Genomic DNA, 27,479 nt, shown 5'->3' on the forward strand with positions numbered 1-27,479 from the left:
TTTAAATATAACTCTTAGTAACTCTAAACTTCAACCTAGTTAATTCCATCACCAATAAATCCACAATAAAACTTCAAATATCATTTGTTCAATTTTATATAATATGATACACTTTATGTTATATCCTTCTAGCATTAAACCAAATCTCACTTTAATAAATTTAAATCACAATTGATTTCATCTATTTCATATATATCAAATATATTTCACTTAGACCCGGCAAAGCGACACACGACCCGATGACACGACACGAACACGACATGCTTTTTTAGTGTTAGTGTTTAGGGTTTTATGACACGACACGAAATGACACGTTAATTTTCGTGTTGTTTTCGTGTCAACCCGAAAACACAAAACTGACCCGAATTTTAATTAAAAAAATTAAAAATTATAATAAACTTAAACTAGGTTAAAAGTAAAATAGACATACTTTTCTTATTTATCAGAGAGTATAAATATAGAATATAAAAAAAACCTATCTTTATTTCCTGCTCTCACTCGTTGCTCGCGTCTTCTCCCTCTCCCTCACCAGCGACGGCTTCTCCCTTTCCCTCACTACCCAGCGGTGGCGCCTCCTTCTGCCTCTCCCTCACTACCCAACGGCGGCGGCGACTGCTTCTCCTTCTCCCTCCCTAGCCAGCGGCAGCAGCGGCGACTGCTTCTCCTTCTCCTTCTCCCTCTCAATGCTCATCATCTTCTTCATCGACTGATGTTCATCTTATGGTATGTCTCTCTTTATCCTTTATTTAGTTTTCCGCAGACAAATTAGAAGTTCACCATATGGTATGTCTCTCTTGACATCTTATGGTTAGAGCCGATATTAAGGATTCTTTTAATTGCTGCTGTTTTGCTGATCTTGACATCAAATACATGGTTAAGATCTGCAAAATTCTTGGTTTTAATTGCATGATTTTAGACACCAGCAACATCTATAACCATGTATGCTTTTGGTTTTAATTGCATGATTTTGGTTTTGCCTGATCTTGACATCAAATACATCAAATTCATTATTATTTTAATTGCATGCTTTTGGACAGCAACAATATCTATAACCTCAGATAAAACACCATGATGAATCAAATCTAGAAGATAATGCTTCGTTGGTCACTTGTACTCTCTGCTAATTTATTTTCTGTTATGTGACTTTAGGGGCTTAATTGAACTCGTATGATTTTAAAGATTGTCCGATTAAATTTGAAGTTTTAATTTAGGGGCTTAAATGAATGTTATGCCTGTTATGTGACTTTAGGGGCTTAATTGAACTCGTAGGATTTTAAAGATTGTCCGATTAAATTTTATTGTCACATAAATGTTATGTTTCTTAATTTCCATTTAGCTTTGTTATGTAACAATGAGATATTTATAAATTAAAAATGGTATGCCTGTTATGTGACTTTTTGCTGTGTGTAAAGAATTGATTTTATTGTCATATAGATGGATCATGAAATAAGAGCTATTAATGTTGATCAATCCGGTGAAGTTGGTGAAAATGGTGACGATGGGTTGATGGAGCTAAAAGATGATGCTAAATCCAAAAAGCCACCAAAAAAGGCACCAAAAAAGTCAACAACAGAGCAAACAAAACAACCAACAAAATGTAGAAAGTTCTTGTCTCCGGCTTGGCAGTACTTTGATATTTTATCTAGCGAAGATGAGGAGCAAGAAAAATGCAAATGTGAGATGTGCGGAAATATTTATATTTCGGAGAGCAAGTATGGAACTGGAAATCTACTTCGGAATATAGAAACTTGTCGGAGGAGAGACACTCGTCATGTAGGTCAGTTACTTATATCCCAAAACAAAATGGCATTAAGTGGTGGTCAGTTTAATGATGAAAAGTTTAGAGAGATCTTGACTGGTGCTATTATAAAGCATAATTTACCTTTCCAATTTGTTGAATATGATGGCATTAGGGAGGCTTTTTCTTATTGTCGTGGAGATGTGAAGCTTGTCTCTAGGAACACTTGCAAATCTGATTGTCTTAAGTTGTACACCAGAGAGAAAACTAGGATAAAAACTATGTTGGCCGATGCTCCTGGTAGAATTAGTTTGACATCGGATTGTTGGAGCTCTTTGACCACCGATGGTTATATTTCTTTAAATTGTCACTTTATTGATAAAGATTGGAACATGCAGAAAAGAATTTTGAACTTTTGTTTCATGCCACCACCTCATAATGGTGTTTCTTTGTGTGAAAAAACTGAATATTTCTTGTCTGATTAAGGGATAGATAGAAAGGTTTTTTCGATTACATTGGATAATGCTAGTGCTAATGATGTTTGTGCTGAGAAGTTAAGAACTCAATTCACTTTGAGGGATGCTCTTTTGTGTGACGGGGAGTTTTTTCACATTCATTGTTGTGCTCATATTCTGAATTTGATAGTACAAGATGGTTTAAAGGAAATTGATTATGCAATTCAGAAAGTTAGGGAAAGTGTCAAGTATGTGAAAGGTTCACAAGCTAGAAAACAAAAGTTTCTTGAGTGTGTTTCTAATTGTAATCTTGAGTCTAAGAAGGGTTTGAGACAAGATGTGCCTACTAGATGGAACTCCACTTTCATTATGCTTGATAATGCCCTTTATTTTCGACGTGCCTTCATGCTTTTGACTGCTAGTGATGTGGGTTATAAGAGTTGTCCTACTAGAGAAGATTGGGATAAGTTGGAGAAAATTAGTGAGTTCTTGTCACATTTCTATGATCTTACCCTTGTGTTTTCAAGAACTAAGTATCCAACTGCAAATTTATACTTTCATGGAGTCTTTACCATTTATGTGACTTTGGTACAAGAAATGAGGGGTGACGATAGATACAAAATAGAAATGGCAAGTAGAATGTTTGAAAAGTTCAACAAGTATTGGAAAAGTTTTAGTGACATATTGGCAATTGCAGTCATCCTAGATCCATGTTACAAGCTTACTTTTGTTCAATGGTGTTATAAATAGGTGTATGAGAATGATGGGACTTATGAGATTATGCGTCTGAAAAATAAGTTGTACTCTCTCTTTAATTGCTATTCAAAAGCAAATATGACATCAAGGTCCGGCTCACAAACATCACTCCTACCGGAAAAAAAGTCATACCCAAGAAGTGCGAGATAAGCTACTTTCCATCAAACAAAAAAAATGTTTTGAAGGTAACTTCTATTCCATAACTTGTATTCTTTATCTAATTTTTTTGTAGCTTATCTTATTGAAATTTTGTTTTTTGCTTTGTTATAGAACTTTTTTGACAATAAGGAGGCTGCCCAATAAAGATCACAACTTGATCAATATTTGGATGAGCCAGGGTTGGAAATTAATAACTTGGATGTCCTATCATATTGGAAGGCCAATTCCTACCGCTATCCTGAAATTTCAGCCATGGCTCGTGATGTTTTAGCCATTCCGGTGTCAACTTTGCATCAGAGAGTGCTTTTAGTGTAGGTGGAAAAGTGTTGGATCAATTTAGGAGTTCACTTACACATGACACAGTTGAGGCATTGATTTGCACAAGAGATTGGTTATTTGGGGAGCAAGGTAAATTTTATAACTTACTAACAATTGATAATTGTATTTGTTGAATTTCAATTTGATAATCAATGTTTAAGGATCTTTAATTTGTGTTAATATTTTTCAGTATTGACCAAAGATGATTTGGGTGAAGATATTGTGGAGAAGGATGATATGGTTGAGAGTATTAATACAACTATGGCTACTGGTTCAAGTTCAATTCAAGTTGATTGATATATGTAATTTGATTATGCTATTTTGATGGATGTTAAACCTAAATATTTTTAGTTTGTGTGTTTATGGATGTTTTAAATTTATTTTGATGGATTTGAAACATATATTTCAGATTGTTTGTAATAAATATCTTAACTTATTAGGTTTTAATTTTTCAAATTATGAAGTTGAAGTAAAGTTCAAAATATTTGGAATAGCAAGTCAGGTCGTGTTAGCAGGTCGGGTCGTGTTAGCAGGTCATGGCGTGTCAATTTAATTGGTTGTGTAAAAAATTTGTGTCGTGTCGTGTTTACCGTGTCAAGAGCAGGTCGTGTTCGTGTTCTGATTTTGTGACACGAAAAGTTTTCGTGTCGTGTTCGTGTTTCAGGTTTTGACACGAACCCGAAACCTGACACAATACGAACATGACACGAACACGGAAATTGCCAGGTCTAATTTCACTCATCTCCAAGTTCTATATATTTCTATAAGGAAAAAATATCTATTTTGAACCACTAACATGTACAATATTATATTTTTTTCAAATAATACGAATCAATGATTTGTATCAATATATGATCTAATTTCATCATAATAACAATACTTGTATCTATAATTTTTCACTCCAATCATGATTCATATTATTAACATCAATCATCAACATCAATCAAATATAAGCATTATTATTATAATACAATTTCCTATCAATAAGACTCATTTCATAAAATCTTAATATAAATATCACTCTTATAACTCTCCATTTAATTTCTTAAAATCAATTGAACTAATATGCTACATTTTTTTATAATCACCACTATATATACCATTTATCAATCTAAATAAATTTTAATATTTTCTCCAAACCATATAACAAAGTAATATAGAGTACTTAAATTACGATAATAAATGTTTTTACAAATACATAAAAGTTAATAAATCTATAATATCATTCGATTTTCTTATTTGACCTATAAACACTCAATTTGATCTTTATATAAACTTACACTATAATCCTCCAAAATTCAACTACAAATAACTTGACTACAATAAAAGTACTATATAAAATTTAAATGTATCCTCAACTATGCTTAAGATCAAAAAAATTTATCCCCAACATTCATATCCTAATTATTTCCTCAAACAATATTTATTTTCATATTCATGAAATTCACCAATAAAACAATAATTTAAATTTCAGATCTCATTTATTCAACTTAAGATTCTATAATACATTAAAATCCTGTTATAATCTTCCAATTATTAATCAACCTCTAGAACCATTAATTGAAATTTTCATATTTTATCTTTCTCAATCTCATATCTATTATCTTCAATTTATCATTTTATCATTTCTTCAATTTCCTAAGAAGACCAACTCATAATCCTTATTCCAAATCTGATATATATAGGCATATATCAATTACAATACGAAAATATATTTTAAATTAACGCAATGTGTATTATTTATTGGACATATTAAATATAGGGTTAATACACATTTGCCCTTGTGTTTTCACGGAAAAACAGATTTACCCTTAAATCAAATAAACCCACAAAACTATCCCTGAATTTTCCATAAACCTGCAATTATACCCTAATCTGACGGAGCTGCTAAACGACGATGACATCAAACCTTCTTGTCTCCAAAAAAATTGGATGACGACAATAAAAATTCATTTGGTTTCTTATTGTTTTCTATTGCTATTGCTTTTGGATTAATTATGATGTTTAGACGCCATTTTATTAGGTTGATTGAGCTTTTATGAAAATGAATTTTGACCAATCTGTTTTTCTAACTTGCTTTTAATCGAAATTGAATGTGCATATTTTTTTCTGTTTGTGATTGGTTGTTCTTTTCTAAAGTTTTTCTGGAGATAAGAAGGTTTGATGTCATCGCCGTTTAGCAGCTACGTCAGATTAGGGTATAATTGCAGGTTTATGGAAAATGCAGGGATAGTTTTATGGGTTTATTTGATTTAAAGGCAAATCTGTTTTTCCGAGAAAACACAAGGGCAAATATGTGTATTAACCCTTAAATATATGATCCTCAACTTCAGTTTTTCCTCCATTATAATTTTGAACTTGAAAACCATACTGAAAGTCTATGAGTTTTTCTCGAGATTTGAATATTGTTGGGGAGCCCTCCCTTTGTGTTGAATTAAAGTTGACACATATGGCTCCGCAAAGAGAACCATCAAAATAAAACCACTCTATTTGTACAAACAGGGGAAAAATATTACAATTTACATACATATTTTAGATGATTAATTATGATGAGTATATTGCAAAATATTAGATGATTATAACATATCACAAAATATTCAAGATTATTGATTGTTCCAATGTAATTCACAACTAATAAATTTGATAACATTTAGTAAAAAAAATGAGTGCATTGTACATTTTATAGAGTTAAAAACAAAAACTTCTTATTAATGAATTAATAATTTTTTAAAGGAAAACATAATTGTGTTGAAAATGTTGTATTCAAATATCAATTTATATGATATTTATATTTCATGGATGGATTCAGGGACGGATCTATAGTGGGGGCACTTGCCCCCACTGAGATTTAAGAATGTATAAAACCCTAAGTATTGATTTGAGATTTTTGTACTTTGCCCCCATAATAGAAAACTCCATTATTGCAGGATGAAGGCTTCATCGTGCGACAGAGAAGATGAAGGCAATGGATACAATTAGGATTTTTTTCTGATCTGTGATACATAAAACGACGTTGTTCCACTTAAAGTGGAACGACGTCGTTTTGTATATCATAATCAGAATTTTTTTAAATAGTAATACCCTAAATCCTTATCTCTTTTATTTTTACCGCAACAACAAGAGAGATAAAAAAAAAGATTGAGAATACCATCCTATCCCCAACTCCTCTCTTTTCTTTCTCAATCTGGCAACAATCAATCAGGGCTTTGCACATCTGCTTCTTCTCTATCCTATCCCTAACCCTCAATTTCGAATTCTCTCCCAAAACCAAATCTGCTTCTTCTTTTTCTCACTTACCAGAATGAAAAACAAAGGAAGGTTGCTTTGCTGGTTGCTGTTAATTTTTTCCTTTATTCTTAATTACATATTATGAAGTATATAAGGTTGCTTTGTTGCTCTAAATTGTTTATTATGAAGTATATGGTTTTAACTGTGGTTCTTTTTATATTTTGGTGTTAGTTCCTCATACATTTTATGCACTTTTGTTTAATGTTGTATATTTTGGTGTTAATTCTTTTTATTAATTTCACTCTCACTTAATACTTTATTAATTCCTCCTATTAACAAGAAAGGATAGCTAGACATAATGTTGAATTGGGAATATTGAATTAATTGATAGTAGTTATATGGTGAGATAAAGAAAGATTTTTTTTTTTTTTCATTTTGTATTGGCAGTTGTATATTTGCTTGGTTTCAAATACTCTATTATTAACTAGATATTAGAAAAGGGCATGTTAACCTCATTTATGAAAAGCTCCAGTGGACAAATATTTTATGTGTTTTGTTTGATGTAAATTATATTGTAATTTAGCTATTTAGTATTTCTATTCAGCAATTCAGCACTTGAAGTAATTTAACAAAAGTTTGAAGAAATTTAACATTTAACAAATCCAATTTATCTTATTCAATTTAGCAATTTTTTTGTATAATTTTTTTTACAACGCATATATAGTTTGCCCCCACTACATAGAAATCTTGGATCCGTCCCTGGATGGATTAATAAATTATTTAGGGTAAATAATTTATTAATCCCTATCTTTTTACACGTAACACACTGTTTAGTTTCCTATTTTAAAAATTACATTATAAGGTTCCTAACTTTTGTCAATATTAACCCTTTGATCATTTTTGTCTATTTTTTTAGATTTTTGACCGAACTTATCTTAGTTTTCAAGACATCTGTAGTACAATATAAAATGACCATGTTACTCTGTTATTTTCCGTCTATCTGTTTATGCCAAATATAACAGTTAAAAGTCTAAAAAAATAGACAGAAGTACCAAAGGGTTAACAGTGATAAAAGATATGGACCTTATAATGTGCTTTTCAAAATAGATGAACTAAACAGTGTGTTAGGTAAAAAGTAGGAAACTAATAAATTATGTGAATTACTATACTTAGCCTAGGTTTCCCACACTTAGCCTAGAGAAATGACGAAACTGCCCTTTCAACAAATTCACTAATCCTCTCAAATTCTCAAAAACCCAAAACTCTCTAAAATCTAATCCAGACTAATTTGGTAAAGAAAAACATGGATCGGGGAAGGAACGGCCGCGGGAAAGGACTAATGGTACATAATTTCGTTTTATTTACAGTTGTTTATAGTAAAATCGAATGTTTTTTTAAAAAATTAATTTTTCAATGTCGGGGCATATGAACAATATACCTCAATCACAGGTGGGGCGTATGAACATCATGTCCCACCACAGGTAGAAAGGTATTATTCATATGCCCCACCTGTGGTGGTAGCTAATATGTCTCACCACGTGGTGAGGCATATTAACCACACGCCCGCGTTTCGTAGAGAGAAAAAAAAATCAATTTTGCTTCTCCAAAGCAATAAAGGGAAGTTTCATCATTTCACTAACCTAAATATGGAAACCTAGACTGAGAGCATCTCCAATAGGATGACATGGCTCTCTAAATTGTCAAATTTAGCTAGCCATTTAGAGAGTGATCACTCCAACAAGGTAACATGGCTCTCTAAAACAAATAGAGAGTCATTTTCACTAGTTAAATTTGGCTAGCTATTTCTATTTTTTATTCATTATTTCTCTTTCCTCTTTATATCTTTTTTCTACTTTTTCTTTTTCTTCTTTAAATTTAATCATTTTTAGTGATAAAATAATCAAATAGAGAGTCATATATGTAGCATGGTTGGAGTAAAATATAATTTTGGTTAGCTAAATTTAATTAAACTAATTTTTTATATTATTTTAGAGAGCCAAATAGCTAGTTAGTGTTGGAAATGCTCTGAGTATAACAAATACCCATTTTTTTATTTTAAAGTTTGTTATGCTAAAAAATTGTAAACCACGTCCAAAACTAATTTATTTTTCTAAACTCAGAAAATAAATGCGCAGTAATAATATTACACACTTTATGCATTGCACGGCTATATAAGTATATCAGGTTATGATTTTTATATAAAAAAAATGTTATGAATTATTGGGCATTTTCTTTTTTGAAGAATATTATTGAGCATTTATTGTTTGGTTATCAACAAAGAATTGAATGAATAATCATCATCTATAATAATCGCAAATAGAATAAAAGTTAAAAGTACAATCATTAGAGTGATACCCAAAATCATTTAAAAAGGAGCTTTGCTTTGAATTCCTTTTTCCAGCGAGCAGGACAGACACAGAACCACTTCAAAACATCTTTTTGCTGGTAAAATTAAATAAAAAGCTATTATTATATTCTGCTAAATGTTCAAAATTACAATCAATCAGAATCTCTAGTGGAATCCAGGAATTAACCGACCCTACTCCGATTGAGTTTCAAAATCAGGGGAAATTCCGCTAATTCTGACTCACAAGTTTTCTACTCGCATTTGATCGTCTTCTTCCGCACACTCCTCGTTGTCCAGTTAAAAATGGCGACTCAGGTTGTATGGCAACCCAAGGAAGAAGGTCTTAGAGAGATATGTGGTCTGCTTGGACAGCATATTTCTCCCACTTCTGATAAGTCTCGAATTTGGCAGCAGCTTCAGCACTATGCACAATTCCCTGATTTTAATAACTATCTAGCATTTATTTTTGCCCGTGCTCAGGTTCTTTTTTCTTTCTCCTTGTCTCTTTCTGTTTAATGAAATTTAGTTAGGGGTTTGTTAATTATGTAGCTTAATATTGGAACTGTTCTTTTTATTGGAAACTGCTATTCTTGCTAAATTTTATGGGCCATGCTTGACGATGCTGCTATGAATTAGTCATAAATTTGTACTTTTAGTATTAATTCTCCTATTACTCATAAATTTGTACTTTTGGTGTATAATTCACCTCTTCTTCTTCTTCTTCTTCGGTTTAAATAGCTTTTAGGTTAACACCTAGTGATTACGGTAACCTTATCTCATGTGACATTGGGACTGCAATTTTTGTTGTGAAATTCCAACATTATGCTGTAAAATCCAAGCCTGAAATTGTAAATACTGCAATTGGAACTTCTACTTTATAAACTCAACTAATTTCTTCACTTGAAAGTAGAAAGAGTGACTTTTAGACAAGTAGGGAATGGTATCTGTACTTTGGAATGTCATATCTTAGTTGATAGTTTGGCAATTGGTTATTTGGCTTGCTTTCTGAACAGGGAACGGCAGTTGAAATTCGTCAGGCTGCTGGTCTACTGTTGAAAAATAATCTAAGAAGTACTTTTGCATCCGTGGATCCTGCCTATCAACATTATATAAAATCAGAGTTGTTACCTTGTTTAGGAGCAACAGATAAGCACATTAGGTGCACTGTTGGAACAATTATCAGTGTTGTGATTCAGCAGGTGCGAATCCTTGGTTGGCCGGACCTGTTACAAGCTCTTATTCAGTGCTTGGACAGCAATGATATCAACCATATGGAAGGTGCCATGGATGCATTGTCTAAGGTGTGATTTGGTTCCTGCATTTTACATTAATTCAGAATGAACTAAAAATGATGAGGATTAAGAAATCTTTACTATGCTGTTTCTCAAAAAAAAAAAAAAAAAAAAAAAAAGAGGAGGAAAGAAAGAAAGAAAAGATGTAATGTTGTGCCCTAATATCAATGCAACATGTTTGGACCTCAGATCTGTGAAGATGCTCCGCAAGAGTTAGATTTTGATGTACCTGGCTTAGATGGACGCCCTATTGATGTTTTACTACCCAGATTATTCAAGGTGACTGAAGCATTTTATCATTTGTTTGTTTCTCCCTCTCTCTCTTTTCAGTTTGGCTGTGAATTCTATTTTATTTTAAAACGTCCTGTACGATTTGATGTCCTTTATGTATTCAATGCACCTAACTTTTTCAATATGTTTCCTCTGAAATCAGTTTTTCCAGTCGCAGCATGCTTCTCTTAGGAAGCTTTCTCTAGGATCCATAAACCAGTTTATTATGTTGATGCCCACAGTAAGAATCTATGGTACTCTCATTTCTTCTGAATAACACAATATCATGTTCTCAGTGGAATGCTTTCTTTGTTTTCTTGTGCATACATAGGGTCTTTATCTCTCCATGGATCAGTTCCTTCATGGCTTGTTTCTCCTTACTCGTGATCCTACTGCAGAGGTTAGAAAATTGGTGAGTATCATCCTTGGACACTTATTCAGTAGGTTTTATACATTTATCAGTATTTCACAAAACAAAATAGATGTATTTTTCATTTTATTTCCACTTGTTGCCTTTCCATCTATATGCATACCATGATGGTCCTCAGTTTATTTACGTAGGTTGTATCAAATTTGTTAAAATTTGATGTTTCGCTGCAGCTTATCTGTCTTTTATGTTTTTCTATCTTATTTGTCATGAACATACTGCAAGAATTGTATATATTTTGAGTTAGAATAAACTATTGCTGGATTGTTATCAAAATTGCACTTCAGACATTGGATAATCATTTTTGTGGTTGTTTAGATATGCATTCCCTAATATTATTCTTAGGTTTGTTCTGCATTTAGTCACTAATACTATATATTGTTCTGAACAGGTTTGTTCGGCATTTGTTCAACTCATTGAAGTTAATCCTTCTTTCTTGGAGGTGAACATCATACTCTGTTTCATACTGGTTCACTATTTATTCTGGTTTCTATTTTGATTTGCGGCTATTATGAGTTGAAAACATTTTTATTTGCACATTTAGTTTTCAATTTCTGAAGGATGCTTCACAGTGATTTATCTGCTTTCTTTCCTAAAAAAAGGGCGGCCCGGTCGCACTACGCGTTCCCGCTGAGCGAGGGTCCGGGGAGGGGTCCCACCACAAGGGTGTACTGGGGCAAGCCTTCCCCTGCCAATTTATTTGGCAAGAGGCCGCTCCTAAGACTCGAACCCGTGACCTCTTGGTCACACGACAACAACGTTTTACCGTTGCGCCAAGGCTCGCCCTCTATCTGCTTTCTTTCCTAAAATGAAATATTTAATTTGCTTGTTCATTTTTACATGATTTCTTCTCTTCTGTTCTGCAATGCTATTTGGCATTTTCACGTCTTGATAACTATAACTCCTTTTTTTTTAATCTCATGACAGCAACATATGAGAAATCTCATCGAGTTTATGTTGCAAGCAAACAAGGATGCTGATGATGAGGTTGCTCTTGAAGCTTGTGAATTTTGGTATCCCAATCACTGAATTACATCACACTCTCATCTATTAGATTTTGTGTGTAGCTTTAGCACTATAAATGTATTTATTTGAAGAAGATACAGTTTGTGATTATGAATGATAAATGAAATAGTTAGTTATCTTTCTAAACACGAGAGCTATGATGTTTCTTCTTAGGAAGGGAGTCTTTTAATTTTTCTTCCTATTAGTAGTTTTTGGCTTTTAGAATTCATTTTAATCTGTCATCTTGATTGCTATGGAATGAGAATACCCACATTTTGCATTGGATTTCTTGTAATATGTTGGCTTTATGTGATTTTTTTTTGTTAGAAAATAAAATAAACAAGCCTTCTCCTTTAAATACTTATGTGGGAATGGAATGTTTCTTGATTCAGAATAAGTTGAGGAAATATTATCTATTCTACGGATAAAATGAGTATTTAACATTATCATATTACGGAAATCTCTTGAAAAGGTTTCCTATTTCTTATTTGCAATTTGATATTTTATTAATATATAACAAGCCACTGTAGGATGTCTTAGTTATTAGTAATAAGCTTGTGGCATCAATTGGAAGTTTAGTAATAAATCTAAAGATGTTGATCAGTTGATCTCATAAAAGGTTAGGCTTAAATTGGTTTGTTTAGAGGAACATACATGTTTTCTCTGTCATATTGACTGTAATATCTTTTTATATGCGTCTATATTTGCGTCCGCATTTCTGTTTGGCATGTCACAATTCTTCTCCATCATGCTTTATATCGGAATTGTTGGGAGTGGAGATGCTCTGCATGTTATACCTGAAGTGAACAGCTCCATAATAGAAGATTTTTTCCAAAACCCTACTGCCATTTTCTCAGTAAGACTATTTACATCCTTGGAAATGTTTGCTCCCACTGTCAGGTCAGCATACTGTGAAGCTCAATTGAACCCTGAACTTCTAAGAGAGTTCTTGCAGCATCTAATTCCAGTATACCTCAATAACCTTCTGTTGAATTCTTGGCCAATTGTTTGCTAGTCTCTATGCTAATGCAGAGGTCTCTTATTCTTAGATTTTGCTGTCAAATATGGCTTATGCCGATGATGATGAATCTCTTGTTGATGCTGAGGTAATCTTACTCTGTGGTTTTGGTGTTTGTTAAACTATCTGTTGATACCTAGTATTTGTTTAATTATCTTGATCCTCATTTTCCTTGTTTGCAGGAGGATGACTCACTCCCAGATAGAGATCAGGTGGCCACATACTTTCTGCGTTCTATCTTGGTTTTCTAAATTTAATTCATCTATTTACATGAAGTTTAATATATATGCTGTCTCACTTTTCTTTTGATGAATTTTCTCTCTATAGGATATGAGGCCTCGCTTTCATTCATCAAGGTTTCATGGATCTGATGATATTGAGGATGATGTATGATTTGCACATGAACATATTCTTCACAGATTTCCCATGTTTTATTTTCATTTTCATTTTCGTGCTTCTTCAAGTATTCTAAAACACAAAATATGTTGGATTTCTATTGACTGTTTGAAGTTGTTAACAGGATGATGACAGTTTGATCGTATGGAACTTGAGGAAATGCAGTGCAGCTGCGCTAGATGTTATTTCAACTATTTACGGGGATGATATTCTCCCAACATTGATGCCTTTAGTTGAGGTAATTCCTCACACTGTGCACAAAAGATGTTACTGTAAAACAGTGCCTCTGCATTGCATTTAGTAGTGAGGACTATGTATGCTTCAGAAAACAGCAATTGATGAAACTATATTTTCTGCATAATCTTTACAAGACTGGGCCAAATCGTTAGCTTCATACACGGATTTCCTGTGGTTTCCAATTATTTTTCTTCCTCTTCCTTTTCCATGGTTTTCTTGCCAGATTCTGAAATAGAGAGTAATAATTATTTCTCATAATATCCTGTACAAGTATGTGCAAGGAATGTGTATTAGCAAATTCATCAGTTTAGTTGCTTCAGCATGCACTTAAACTTAATATTTTCAACAAATCTATGAACTGTACTTTTGAGCCAGGCCAAGTTATCTGCCTCTGATGATGATACCTGGAAGGAAAGAGAAGCAGCAGTATTGGCAGTTGGCGCCATAGCTGAGGGATGCATAGGAGGTCTTTATCCTCATTTGCCTCAAGTAATATTCTTTTTTTTTTTTTTTTTACTTCTTTTGACCTGGTTGTTGATGGTGTATTAACTCGAAGTTACTGTAAGTTCTGCTTACCAACTTGAAGTGATAATTCAGACCATTCACCCACAGTTAAGCCTTGATTCTAGATTTTGAGCACACGTTTAAATTCTAAAATTTCATATTTGTTCAACTATAAATCTGACTAACTAGTATATATGCAATATGTAATATCATATTTTTAGAAAAAGTTGTTGGAAAGGGTTGATTAATCACACGTTCTGGTCCTCTACAATTTGGAATTTTGGATGTGATTCCACATTTCCATTATTACTTTTTGTGACTTCTACTAATACAACGGTGTTATATGTCTTATCATTGTGATCTTTATCTCTCTGTATTTGCAGATTGTGGCATATCTCATCCCTATATTAGATGATAAATTTCCTCTACTTAGGAGTATAACCTGTTGGACACTTTCTCGCTTCAGCAAATTTATCGTCGAGGTATGGAGAATTTTCCAAATAATTTTCCTTCTGTTCTCTTGTTTATCTTCTACGTACCCTGCATTTTTCAATGCTTTACTTTGTTGGACGATACTTCAAAATTATTTTGGTTTCAGGGTATTGGTAATGAAAGGGGTAAGGAGCAATTCAACAAAGTTCTTATGGGCCTTTTAAGGAGGATTATAGACACAAATAAGCGGGTGCAAGAGGGTGCTTGTTCTGCTTTTGCTACTCTAGAAGAGGTTATTCTTGCTGTCACTATATCAATGAAGCAAGTGTGCTTGATATAAATGTTAAACATATTAGTCTACAATTAATTGCAGGAAGCTGCAAAAGAGTTGGCACCATATTTGGAAATAATTCTTCAGCACCTTATGTGGGCTTATGGAAGATATCAGGTCTTTTATTTATTTATATTTTTCCTTCAATTACTTGATCAATGACATATCATTTACTGATCACCCACTTGTTGACCAGTTCCATACTCGACAATATGACACTTTGGATCAGTGTTCCAATGCATTGATAGAAATTTATATGCTAGTTACATCCTCTAATTTCTTTGATTTTTTTTGTTGGTTTAGAGAAGAAATCTTCGAATTGTTTATGACGCTATCAGTACTTTAGCAGATGCTGTCAGGGAGGAACTCAATCAGGTAAAATTTATCTTTTTGTTTTTCCTATTATGAGGTAGGAGGCTATTGAGTTTGAGTTAGGATGCTGAACATTTTTTTTATACCTATAACATATTATTGCTTTTTCTATTGGATGATTTGCAGCCCAAGCATCTTGAGATTCTGATGCCTCCATTATTTTCAAAGTGGCAGCAACTTTCTGATTCAGATAAAGATCTTTTCCCATTGCTAGAGTGCTTTACATCTATAGCGCAGGTATGTTCTTGAAATTCTGGAGGCTTAACTTTGCATGATGCTGTTGTTGCATCTCAAAAGGATCATGAGTTCGAGTTAACTAACAGTATAATGTGCTGTCTATCAAACATCAACATCTGCAATCATGGCATGCATACAGCTTTCCAACTTCATTATATGATGGTTTTGGTCTCTGAAGGAGCAAACAAGTACTGAGTTTTTGTTTGCATGTGGAGCTATTTAAATTCAGAAGGATATATGTAAAGCATGATACACACACACACACATATAGCATGAATACATTATTATCTTTCTTCATCTTCTACTTTTCTAATGCTTTCATGTCTCAGGCACTAGGAACTGGATTCTCTCCATTTGCTGTAACAGTATTTCAGAGGTGCATGAACATCATCCAGTCACAACAATTGGCGAAGGTCTGAATTTTTTTTTCTTCTTGCATGGCTCCATTTATTTTGTCCACCATAGATAGCACTCCCTTTTGTGAGTTCTGCCTAAATTAAGAGGTTCCACTTAGCCTATCTATATGTACATCTACCGAAAAAGTTAGTTCTTACTGTGTTCTAGGTGTTGTTGGCTCCTACGATTACTCTGAGACCTGATCCCCTCCAAACCCCCTTTTAACTGAATAGTAAAAGTAAAAGCATTTGCAGTTATTTCTGCATTTAGCTTGACTGCTTTTTAGATTTTTCATCAAGCAAGATCTTTTCTGAGAATGTTAACTCATCCAAGTTTTGTGTTTGTGTATATATTTTTCTGCTGATATTAGACCGAGGACAAATATTATTAACATCTATGAATTTTATTTGTGTCAGTGTGTTGTCATTCTTTTCGCTAATTTGATAACTAAAATAAGTACAGAGATGCTCTGAGTGTTCAGAATTCTATAATACAAGAGTGTTCTTTTGAGGGTCTTTTTGTACCAGGACGTAATGGCAAAGTATCATTGAATGATAAGCACAGTAAAGCTAGGTACATGCTTAGGATGCCTATCTATTTAGTACTGCAGGCTGAATAATATTGCACTGCCATAGGGTTTATGTCTATATTACAAGTTTATTTTTCATTTTTGTCTTTGTTTTAAATGTGTTTTAGTAGTAAAGTAATGTGATAACCAACAATTTGCTCCTAGTATTGATGGGATTGTTAATGAGAAGTTGATAATGCCTTGCCTGAGAAAATTTCAACCTTTAAAATATGACTGCTGAAGGAATTCATAACTCCCAATTTGCTAATTGCAGGTTGATCCCGCATCTGCTGGTTTCCAGTATGACAAAGAGTTCATCGTCTGCTCTTTGGACTTACTTTCGGGGCTTACAGAGGGTCTTGGTGTTGGGATCGAGAATTTGGTATTTACCTGTTTGAAGCTTTCTTTAAATGTGCAATATTATAAAGCCTAAAAGTATATGGGTTTCTACAACATGACAGTCAAGTCCCAAAAGTTATATGTGACAATGCCTAACAGAATTGAGTGTTTACCAACTAAAATTCCACTTCAGGATAAAGAGTGACTGATTTTAGAAGTACTTGGAATTAACAGGATGAAGAAAATAAATAACTTTTAGGGCGTCATGTGAAATCCAATATAAGTTTAGAACTACAACTGTTGTCGTCTGCATCATAATGTGTCCTTTGTGGTCACCTGTCCTTACTTTTATTCTGAGCTTTTGAATTTGATGCTATTACAAAAAAATTGTCATTAATTGTCCATACGAAAGCTGTAGATTTAAGTTGACATTTGTCTTTTGGAGCTGTTATTCCTACTAATCTAATCTAAGACATCAAAATTCCATTCAATATGTTTTTAACAATTATGCATGCACATGCCTTTTCTTGTCCGTTGATACCACCTCCCTTGTAGGTTTCACAAAGCAATTTAAGGGAGTTACTTCTGCAGTGCTGTGTGGATGCTGAAGCTGATGTCCGGCAAAGTGCTATTGCACTATTAGGTGATCTTGCAAGAGTGAGTTTGGGTGTTATAATGTTTAGTATTTCTTTTATATCAATGTTTCAGTTTGCTGCTGTCATTTTTACAGCTGTATTATATGTGACTAGAGTTTATTGCCGGTTTGATCAGGTTTATCCAGTGTATTTGCGCCCCTCTCTGTCCAGCTTCCTTAATATTGCAGCCAAACAACTGGTAATTGGAATTTATTATTGACTTCAACCCCATCTATTATCCCAAATTTACATTTCTTCTCGCCTCAAGTTTCACATCTTATCTTCAGGACACTTCTGAGCTAAAGGAATCCATTGCAGTAGCAAATAATGCATGCTGGGCAATTGGTGAATTAGCAGTTAAGGTTGGTTCTTATCCTTCTGATGCTTGTTTCTGGATGCTTTTTTTATGTTTCTTGCATCAGCTAGATACATGGACCGGAAATTTTGGGATGAGCAATTGCTTATTGTGATGGGAATTCATGTTGAACTTCTAGTGTCCTGGTGAGACCACAGGCATCTTTGTTGTTTATGATGGGATCTGGAATTAGCCGACATTCAGTTAAATATCTGCTAAATGAGGTGAAATCATAGAGTTACTGGAGGGAGCAAGAAAGTGAGTATATGCACGGTTGGGATGGTGGGATGCATAAGATTTATGGGAATGCATGTCAGCAAGCAAGACTGTAGTGTGTGAATGAGATGGCTATTAGATAGCTTATAGGCACGTGTTCTTTTGTGAGGGTGTGCCTCAGCTTATATGGATGGATAAACAATTATTATATGTTGATAGAGCAGTGTGGTTGGTATTCTGGCTTGTGAGAGAACTATAGGTTGTTTTGTTTTGAGTTGGAGTTGTAAAGATACTGCATTTGGCGGAAACTCATCTGTGGAAAGGAAGTATGCTTGACTGCAGGAGGTCTATGGTTCAGGTATCCATGTACTTGAACTGAATGTCGGCTAATTCCAGATCTCTGGGCAAGTGGGTTCACTAATGGGACTGAGATACAATGGCGATTTCTGGGATTGATGTTTTCATTCTGTTGACTTCTTATAAGTTATATATATATATTCAATTGCAAGGTTGAATAAGCCTAAGGCTAAATCTTAAAAGTACTGCGATCAAAGTTGACAGGTCAAAAGTTGTGATTAAATTTTAGCAACTCTGTCATCAAGTGCTTATTTCATATTACAGAAGATCAATGGATCAAACTTTATACTTTCTCCTGCTTCTTTTGAAAAAACGTTCCTGATGCTGACATTTGTTTGAGCACTTGGTCACTTAAAAACACACAATATGTGATAATCATTTTCGAGAATGTTCAAGGACGAAAGGAACAATCGTGTTTATAAGAGGTTAATGCATGGACAAAAAAGAAAAAAAAGGCAGGCCCAGGAAGCAGTGTTTCAAATTCTGTCTAAAATCTTTTTGTTTTCTCGGATTATCTTTTTATTACTTTTAGTTGCAGTTTTTCATCATGTTAAGTTGGTTTTGGTTGCTGTTATGGTATTGTTTGAGTTAGTTATGTATTTCTATGTCCCTAAAAACATGGTAATCATTTAGGTAGTGAACATTTTAGCTCAGCTATTTTCTTTCTTGTGGCGTTGTTGTGTATAATGGAAAGGATATTGGGGAAGACAAGTTGCGTTTTGTTAAAATTTCTTCACTGAAGTAGCGCGGTTCTCTCGCAGTGAGCCCTTAATTTTTTTATCCTAAGCTCAAATTTCTTTAACACAAAATGAGAGAATTCTGTATTTTTTGTATTAGGAATGGACACACATATATAAACATGAGAGAGTATGCTATACTAGGGAAGAAATAAAATCTTTAATCTATCCCTGTAATCAAGGAACCTAATTCCTATGATTAAGATACCAGTTACATACATATGTAACAATTTCAAAATAGGTAGAAGAGGCAGAAAACTATTAAACATAATCTAGTTGCAAAATTTTCAACAGATTTCCCTGTAAATCACCCTATAACTCCATCTCTGAGTATGAACCGTAACAGAACGGTCATATGAAATGAATCATCTGTCCTTATCCAATTAAATGTTGAATAAGATGGATTATTGTCGTTTTTTGATGAATAGAATCTGATATGTTTTAGCTTAATCCTTTTGAAATCCTTGAGACTTTCTATTAAAAAATGATGGCTTGAAATTTCAAAATTTCTTGATGCTGATATATCTTCAGTTGCATTCTCTTTAAAGCAGATAACAAGTGATAGTGGTCAGTGATGGTGTCTTGTATGCTTGTTTTGGCAATTCAGTATTTCAGGCTTAACTGTGTTCATTTAGGTTAAAGAATTTTTACTATTGTTGATTCGAGTTCTGAACATAATGCTGTGCACCTATTCGTTAGGTGACTAATATTAAATTTTTGATAGTTGAAAGTTATTGATTGATGACTGGGATTTTGTTCTTTTTCATGGATGGATGCGTATTTCTATTATATATGCATCTTTCGATAGATGCTAGTATAGTAACAATGAATGAAGTAGGAATGCTGTTGTGACAAATGGGCTAGCTAAATGCTGTGTTACTTACCTACCATGCATGTTTTCTTTCAATTCTATTTAATTTCGTTCTTTCTCCTACATTTTAACTTAGTACTACCTGCATTTTCATGGAAATCGGTGTGTCAATAGAGTATTCTTTAGGGAAGATGTGCAATAATCTTTCAGGAAATTTGTTAATCATACCACTCAGACCTGCAGTCATGCAAATCAATGAACATTTCACCTGTCAGATTGCTAACAGTGAGATCATATTTTGTTTATTCAATTGACAGGTTCAAGGAGAAGTATCACCAGTTGTGTTGCCTGTTATCTCGAGCCTTGTTCCAATCCTTCATCATGCTGAGGTACTGATTTAGTTCTCTAGATAAATTAGCATTGTCTACTGTTTCATCTTTAAGCTGCTACTGAATCAACCCACTCATGTTTGCAGGGTATCAATAGATCACTGGTAGAAAATAGTGCCATTACCCTTGGGAGACTCGCTTGGGTCTGTCCAGATATTGTGTCGCCACATGTTGAGCATTTTATGCAGTCATGGTGTATAGCTTTATCCATGTAAGCACTGTATTTTTTTTCTTTGTTGGTACACCTTTGACTTCAATATCATTTGATTGGTGCTTTCTATTTCTTTCTTTGTTTTTATCTTACTTTATATGTACTTTCTTTCTATCACAATTGGATTGATTTTATATCAACTAATTAATGGTGATTATGTACAATTGAGTAGTTATTTTATACAAACTAACTATAGAACTTCCTTAGGTTCCTATGTGATTGCTTGAATGGAGCTATTCTTTATTGCTTGAAGTTGAATCTGGATCTATTCCAGAAGAAAGTTTACTAGATTTTTCACACATTTGGGTGCATTAGTGATGTGTACATTGTATCTTTACAAATGCAGTTTCTAGAAAATCCGATTCTGGCTTGAATCACAAGTGGGAGAAGAATGAAATTATTTAGGAGGAATAAAGTTTTATGCTTTTCCTTTCCCTTAAAAGAGATAGAGTTCATCTATAAATAACTAGATCCAACTTTCACTGAAAAGGACATTTGGAAAACTAGAATTCCATTTAACAGTCATGAAATAGTGGATGCGATTTTCAGCATTGCATTTAGTAGATATTGGGAGTTGGACTATAAAAGCATGCTGTATGAGACTTTTGATGACAACTGAACACAAATTTGGATTATAATTTTTAAATCTGCAACCAATTTCGCTCAAGTGAATTCTGGAAAACCTGCCAATGTGTTAATATCAGAAATAAGAAGAGAAAAAAGTTCCTCCCAAGACATATGAGATAAGTTACAGATAAGCATTTGGTAAAATATGCATGTTATTTTGATGCAGATCCAAGATTTGTTAGAAGTTTTGATGACTGACAATGTTTAGATTTTTGGGTGATAGGGTGAGCAGCCCAGCCCCGTTCAGTTAGCATTTCTGGAATAGAATGTTGTTTATCAAGAAGTTTATAGGGTATTCCAGACAGAAAATGCATTTGCTTTTAGGGGGGCATGTATTGCTGCTAGAATAAAGATGAGAAGCAATTTGTTAAAAAAAAATTTATTATGAATCATAAGTCAATATCAATACTTAAATCTTAAAAATTTAATAAAATGTAACTTTTACTTGTTGGAATTGACTATTATATGAACCTCAGTTTTTTTATGCACAATTTATTTTTTTGACTTAATCAATATTTAAATGAATAATTGGCAGGATCCGTGATGACATTGAGAAAGAAGATGCATTCCGTGGTCTATGTGCAGTTGTACGAAAATTCTATGCTTTCTCTTAGTAAAATCATCTTTTGTAATTGCAATTTCTTACTGATTTTTATATGCATGCAGGTGAGATTAAATCCATCTGGAGCATTGAATTCGATTGTTTACATGTGCAGAGCTATTGCAAGTTGGCATGTAATATTACAAGAATTTAATTGCTGATTTTAGTAAACTATTTACTTCATATGATGGACGCACATTCTTTTATCAGGTTATAAGGAATGAAGATCTACGCAATGAAGTTTGCCAGGTGTTACTTGCATATAAACAGGTAGATTTATCTCTCTCTCTCTCTCCTTGAATGAAGCCTCCTATATTTTTCCTATAGCTTGAATTGTGCTTGCAGTAAAAATCAAATAAATTCACTTGCTTCTACAATAGCATCATCACTACAATATTTTGTTTTTGTGGGGTAAAATACATCCATGGCCCCTAAACTATGCTACTAACATTATGCCCCTGAAACTTCATTTCCTGACATAGAAGTCCTTAGAACTTTATATTCTTGTAACATTAAAGTTCAAATCATAGAGAAACCATTTAAAAAATTAATGAAGGGATGACTTGGACAATTTTGGCTACATTGTCCACATCACCGTAAATTATGGTCAAATACCTATTTCTAGGGGTAAATTACATCCATGACCCCTCAGCTTTGCCTGCCCTTCCTTTCTTTATGGCTCCCGAAATTCAAAATCCAACATTCAAGCACCTGAACTTTACAAATATAATGACCCATTTTTACCATTGATCGAGATGACCACTCCAATAGCTAGGTAATCCTCCATTGTAGGGATGATAAATATCATATTCTAAGCAACTTTAATTTTGAGGTTATTTAGGTGTTGTTTGGTTATGAGAAAAAAACTCTGAAAATGGTGATTCGGGAAATCGAAAACAGTGGTTCCATGGGAAATGTGATTCTAAACAATGTTAACCATTTCCATTTTGACAGTTGTTGAGGGATGGAGGTTGGGAACAATGCCTATCATCATTGGAGCCTCAAGTTAAGGATAAATTGTTGAGATACCTGGTTTAACATTGGACAACAGAATGGAGGTGTTCGTTGAACTCAACGCTATCAGATGAATCTTCATCATGGTGTGTGGGTCCTGAGCTAAGTTTTGGTTCATACTCTCTCAGTCCCAAATGAACTAACTGTTACAGAAAAATGTTCAAGGAAGAAATCAGTGATCATATTGATGCTTGAGATACCATTCCTCTTTCACATTGGGAGCAGAATGCAAATTGGGGGAAGTTGCAATTTTTCAATTTTTTTCTTTTTAAATATCTGTAAGCTATTGTGGTGGTGATGAGGAGGTTTTGAGTCTCATCACTGCCGATTTGGTCATTCTTTTTTTCCCAGACAGATTTCACTCTTTGTTTTATTAATTTGTCAAATTCTGGGAAAACGAAGTAGGGAATTGGCGTTTGTGATTCTTTTTAGCCATCTAAGGAGATATGTTAACAAACAACAACAGAAAAATACATAGGCAGAGATAACCCCTGGCTGGGGTAAGCTTACAGTTTACAGCTTAGGTTGCGTTGTATGGCTGAATGCTGAGCATCAGCAGTTATCCCATTTTGAGGGAAAAAATCTGCACAAAATTGCCATGAATTTCAGTACTTTGTTCGGCAGCATAAGATTGCATTGCTTTTTATAGTTATTTGGGTAAATTTACATCCATGGCTTCTCAACTTCGTCCTTAAGAACTTTAAAACTTGACATTATGGCCGTCTCAAATTTACATTTTACTAACATAATAACTTTTTTATTCTGGATAATAATGACCATTTCAGCAGTATATAACCTTTCATTGTAGAGCCAATGGAAATGATATTTCAGAGAATTTAATTTTTGAACTTTTTTTGTTTTAAGGTCATTTAGTTGTTTTTTATTACGAAGAGAGAAAATGATTATTTAAAGAGAAAAAACTTTAAAATGGTTATTTGGAAATTCGAAAATAGTAATTTTATGAGAAATGTGGTTGTAATTTTGGACTTCTCTATTTTTGAGGCTTTCATTGGTGATTTTGATTCAATCAAGGGGAAAGCTATTATGCTAGTAGAGTTAAAAGTGAAATCAAAAGCTGTGGGCAAAATTGCAATGACTTTTAGCACTTTCTGCAATGAACCTCAGCATCCAAAACTTACAAAAGTACAGAACACCAAAACACTGGCAAATCACAGCCACAAATCCCAGTCAAAACCAATCGCTTTTCGAGTGGAAGTGAATGGCGAATATAGAATTGGTTCATGCGTGCCTAATCATCGAACTTGTGCAATTTTTTTCCAGCATGTATACATGTTAACGTTTGAGTGGTCTAGAACCAGTTTTTACATACCCCATAAAACTTCTCGAAATTAAGTTAGATTTGAACTACAAAAGTAAAATTGAGTCGTTTGGAACAAACTTAGGATAATTTATCGTCTGTCATATGTTGATCATGTTGGATTTCGTGATTAAATGCAAACTCAAGAAGTTAATTAACCATTTTGAACTTTAATTTGTCGGAAATAGAAGGAAATCATCGATAGTGGGGAAAGTTCCAACGGCCGGGATCTGAAACCATTGTTTCAGCGGCGGAAAGCGTGGCCGGGCCACCTCTGTGTCTGCCCCAGCCCTTTCCTATTACAATTTCTCTTTTGAAGCTGAAACTTAACAGAATACAAAATATGAATTTGTAAAGATTACACAAAAATCACAGTACAAAAAATACCTCAACCTCGTTATCTCCCAGTTTCTTACTTCTGAGAGCATATGCAAATGGACAGTCGAAAATTATCTCTAGTTTAATATTTGAGGATAGCCTAATGCAATTTAACCTTAAGAAAAAAAGCAAAAAGATAACAACAAATGTTTAGAAATGATTATGAATGCTAAAGATATGCACAAAAATTAGGCACCCAGATAAATATAAATTTATAATGGAACCTGTTAACTGTAATTCGTATTTTTTTCTTCACATAAAGAAAATTCTGCTAGTAATCTTTTTGAAATCCCTAATTATTAGGGCACGAAGTTAGATGTGAAAAACCGATTCAACGGCGATCTCCTCCACCGCCACCACGTTCCTTCTCAATCTGCTGCCTCTGCTTCTCGACTAGTTTTTCAAGAGCAGAATCTACAGCATCTCTCCCACCAATTAGCAATCGAGTAACGATCTCCGGATCTTTCTCAAACCGTGCTTCCTCGAATTCCTTCCTCGCGTTTTCCCTCAACACATCTCTCCACAATATGCCCCGTGAATCAGGCCACATGAAGAATCGGGTCGCCCGAAGTATATCTCGGTACAGATGCAATGCCTCTCGACGGGTGCTGGTCAAGCGCTGCCGATTCAGTAATTCTTCCTCGTCATCGTCAAGCGATTTCACCTTCTTCACCACGTGTCGGTCCAGCAATTCCTCAAAGGTGTCTGGCCCATTGTGTAGCAGCCGCTGATTGCAAGCAAGTTCCTTACGGATGATAAGATTTGAGGAATCTGGTAAAAGATTTAGAGAATTTGATAAATTTCGCCATTTCTGCAGATTGGTGCGCATCCTCCCCACCTTCTCTTACTTCCCCTGCTAGCGTGTAACAAATTTTCCAAATGAGACGAAGAATGGAGAAGCTGAGGAAATATGCAAGGGAAATTGGGGAAAACTGCAGGAAGAGATTTGGTGGCCGATGGGAATTGAAAAATCAAGGGAATTTGCAGAGAAATTGAATAATGAAGAGCAGTTGGAACGAGGAAAAAAAAACCTAGAAAAAGGGAAATTACCTGCAATTTTGAATAGGAGCTGCAACTCTCAATCGGAATTAGTTCGCCGACGTGATTACGAAAAGCAAAGGAGAGTAAGGCTCTGTTCTTTGTTACTGGAAAAAACTGAACTGAACTGAATGCTACAGAACTGAATGATACTGAACACTGAACTGAATTTAACTGAATGCTACTGAATTTAACTGAATGATACCAACGTAACAATAATGATGATATTAGACTTTAAAATAATTTAATGATAATATTGGACATTAATAAGCTTATAATAATAATAATAATAATAATAATATTTCTACCAAAAAAATAATATCAATAATAAATAAACATATTATTAAAGATTAAACTAAATTAAATATCAAATAAAATCTAGGCTCGATAAAATCCTATGACATTAAATAAAAAATGAGTCTAATTTAAATTAAAAATATAAATTACATACAAACACAAATTTATATATAATTTAAAGCCTATGAAATTAAATATAAATTTTTATATGAATACACACTCTTAACTTTTTATTACAATTAAGTATTAAGGTACAAAAATACCTTTAACGTTTTGGGTCCGGGATTATTTTACTCCTAACGTCTAAATATGAATATTTTACTCCTAACGTCTAAATATGAATTTTCATATGAATACAAAATCTTGACTCAATTTATCAATGTTAAGGGTAAAATTGCTATTGGCTTCTAATATTAGGGATAAAATTGCACTATTTGAGATATTAAGGTAGTTGAGCCAGTTAATTTTTTAGAGCATTGTAATGTAAACGTATTAATATAATATTTATTTACTTTTCGTAAAATTTGCAAATAAGTTACACCAAATAATTATAATTATAATAAATAATGATAATATATATAATGACAAAGCATAAATTATATATAAATATAATTATAATGAAAATAGATAAATTAATATATAATAAATTATAATAATTATAATAAATTGCTGAAATTATAAATAAATAATGATAATAATAATAAATTATATATAAATAATAATAATATATAATAATTATAATAAATAATGATAAATTATTGAATACTGAAACTGAATACTGAATACTGAACTGAACTGAACTGATTACTACTGAACTGAACTGAACTGATTGTTAATGAAATTAAGTAATAAAGAACAGGGCCTAACTCTGTACTTGTTTTTTTAGGAGGTTCAAGAGTGCCAAAACTTGACACATAATTTCAAAATATAATATTTTATTATCTCTTTCATCCACGTCACTTTTGATAACCTTTATTTAAAAAAATGCTCCAATAGAGGTTGCTTGAAAAGTTGCCATTATAATCCTATAAATTGTTATTTTATTAAAAATATTAAAATAAAAAGCTACAGATTTTATTATTTCTAGGAGAAGGACCACCTATTTCATATTAAAAAATAATAAACAAGGTTGCTAAGAGGTTGCCCAAAATTGGCAACTTTCCTTGGCACCCACAATCACTCCAATAGTGGACACCCTTTAAAAGTTGCCAAACCTGATGCCACATACTGGCACTCTTTTGGGCACCCCCTATTAGAGATGCTCTAATGTGCGAAATGTTGCTACACTACGTTTTTTTTTTTTAAGCATAAACTAATTGAGAAATTACTACTGATATCAAAATAGTCTAAGTGTTTTGGAGAGTATCAATTTTAACTCTACGTATAAAATAACATCAATATAAATAAAAAAAAAAAGAATCAATTTAGGCATCGAGAACGGATTGGACACGTCATTGCTATTATTACCTTAAGTTCTGATTTCTCTCTCCACGTACAATTGACATAAGTAATATCAATAGCTAAATTGGTACCATTTTTTAAACACTAAACCTTATACGTGTTTGTACATGGAGCCTAGATTGGTACTTCACCAAAAATTATAAAGTCTATTTTGGTACTTCATCTATTATAATACATCAGTTGACAAAACAGAACTTAGAAAAACGGGT

General features: G+C 33.3%; 2 protein-coding genes across 3 annotated transcripts; one reads left to right on the plus strand and one right to left on the minus strand.

Annotated features, from left to right (window-relative positions):
• Positions 1-8,965: 8,965 nt before the first annotated feature.
• Positions 8,966-23,394, plus strand: LOC136235436 (transportin-1-like). Of its 2 annotated transcripts, XM_066025107.1 has the most exons (30): positions 8,966-9,099; positions 9,181-9,481; positions 10,015-10,302; positions 10,483-10,572; positions 10,727-10,804; positions 10,895-10,975; positions 11,382-11,432; positions 11,918-12,003; positions 12,896-12,962; positions 13,045-13,101; positions 13,196-13,225; positions 13,341-13,400; positions 13,534-13,647; positions 14,022-14,135; positions 14,534-14,632; positions 14,749-14,874; positions 14,956-15,030; positions 15,217-15,288; positions 15,412-15,522; positions 15,852-15,935; positions 16,761-16,868; positions 17,381-17,482; positions 17,597-17,659; positions 17,748-17,822; positions 20,254-20,325; positions 20,412-20,536; positions 21,699-21,750; positions 21,830-21,898; positions 21,975-22,034; positions 22,719-23,394. In XM_066025107.1, the coding sequence occupies exons 2-30, from the start codon at positions 9,305-9,307 to the stop codon at positions 22,800-22,802; spliced, it is 2,670 nt and encodes an 889-aa protein (XP_065881179.1). In that variant the 5' UTR covers positions 8,966-9,099; positions 9,181-9,304; the 3' UTR covers positions 22,803-23,394. The 2 variants fall into 2 exon arrangements, with proteins under 2 accessions (XP_065881179.1, XP_065881178.1); XM_066025106.1 differs by having other exon boundaries at positions 9,009-9,481.
• Positions 23,395-24,662: 1,268 nt separating this feature from the next.
• On the minus strand, positions 24,663-25,659 carry LOC136235819 (uncharacterized). The gene is made up of 2 exons (XM_066025865.1): positions 25,525-25,659; positions 24,663-25,327 (listed from the first exon to the last, which is right to left on the minus strand). Exon 2 carries the CDS (start codon positions 25,301-25,303, stop codon positions 24,806-24,808), a length of 498 nt encoding a protein of 165 aa, XP_065881937.1. The 5' UTR covers positions 25,304-25,327; positions 25,525-25,659; the 3' UTR covers positions 24,663-24,805.
• Between the last annotated feature and the right edge of the window lie 1,820 nt (positions 25,660-27,479).

The sequence above is a fragment of the Euphorbia lathyris genome, chromosome 7 (assembly GCF_963576675.1).
Source record: "Euphorbia lathyris chromosome 7, ddEupLath1.1, whole genome shotgun sequence".
Taxonomy (NCBI): domain Eukaryota; kingdom Viridiplantae; phylum Streptophyta; class Magnoliopsida; order Malpighiales; family Euphorbiaceae; genus Euphorbia; species Euphorbia lathyris.

What these genes read in the sequence shown, in the direction of transcription:
- LOC136235819 (XM_066025865.1), bottom strand. Translation starts at nt 25,303, where the DNA reads ATGCGCACCAATCTGCAGAAATGGCGAAATTTATCAAATTCTCTAAAT.
- LOC136235436 (XM_066025107.1), top strand. Translation starts at nt 9,305, where the DNA reads ATGGCGACTCAGGTTGTATGGCAACCCAAGGAAGAAGGTCTTAGAGAG. An exon ending in GTGTTGGGATCGAGAATTTG is followed by an intron (nt 16,869 to 17,380) that starts GTATTTACCTGT and finishes CCTCCCTTGTAG; the next exon opens with GTTTCACAAAGCAATTTAAG. An exon ending in TCCGTGGTCTATGTGCAGTT is followed by an intron (nt 21,751 to 21,829) that starts GTACGAAAATTC and finishes ATATGCATGCAG; the next exon opens with GTGAGATTAAATCCATCTGG.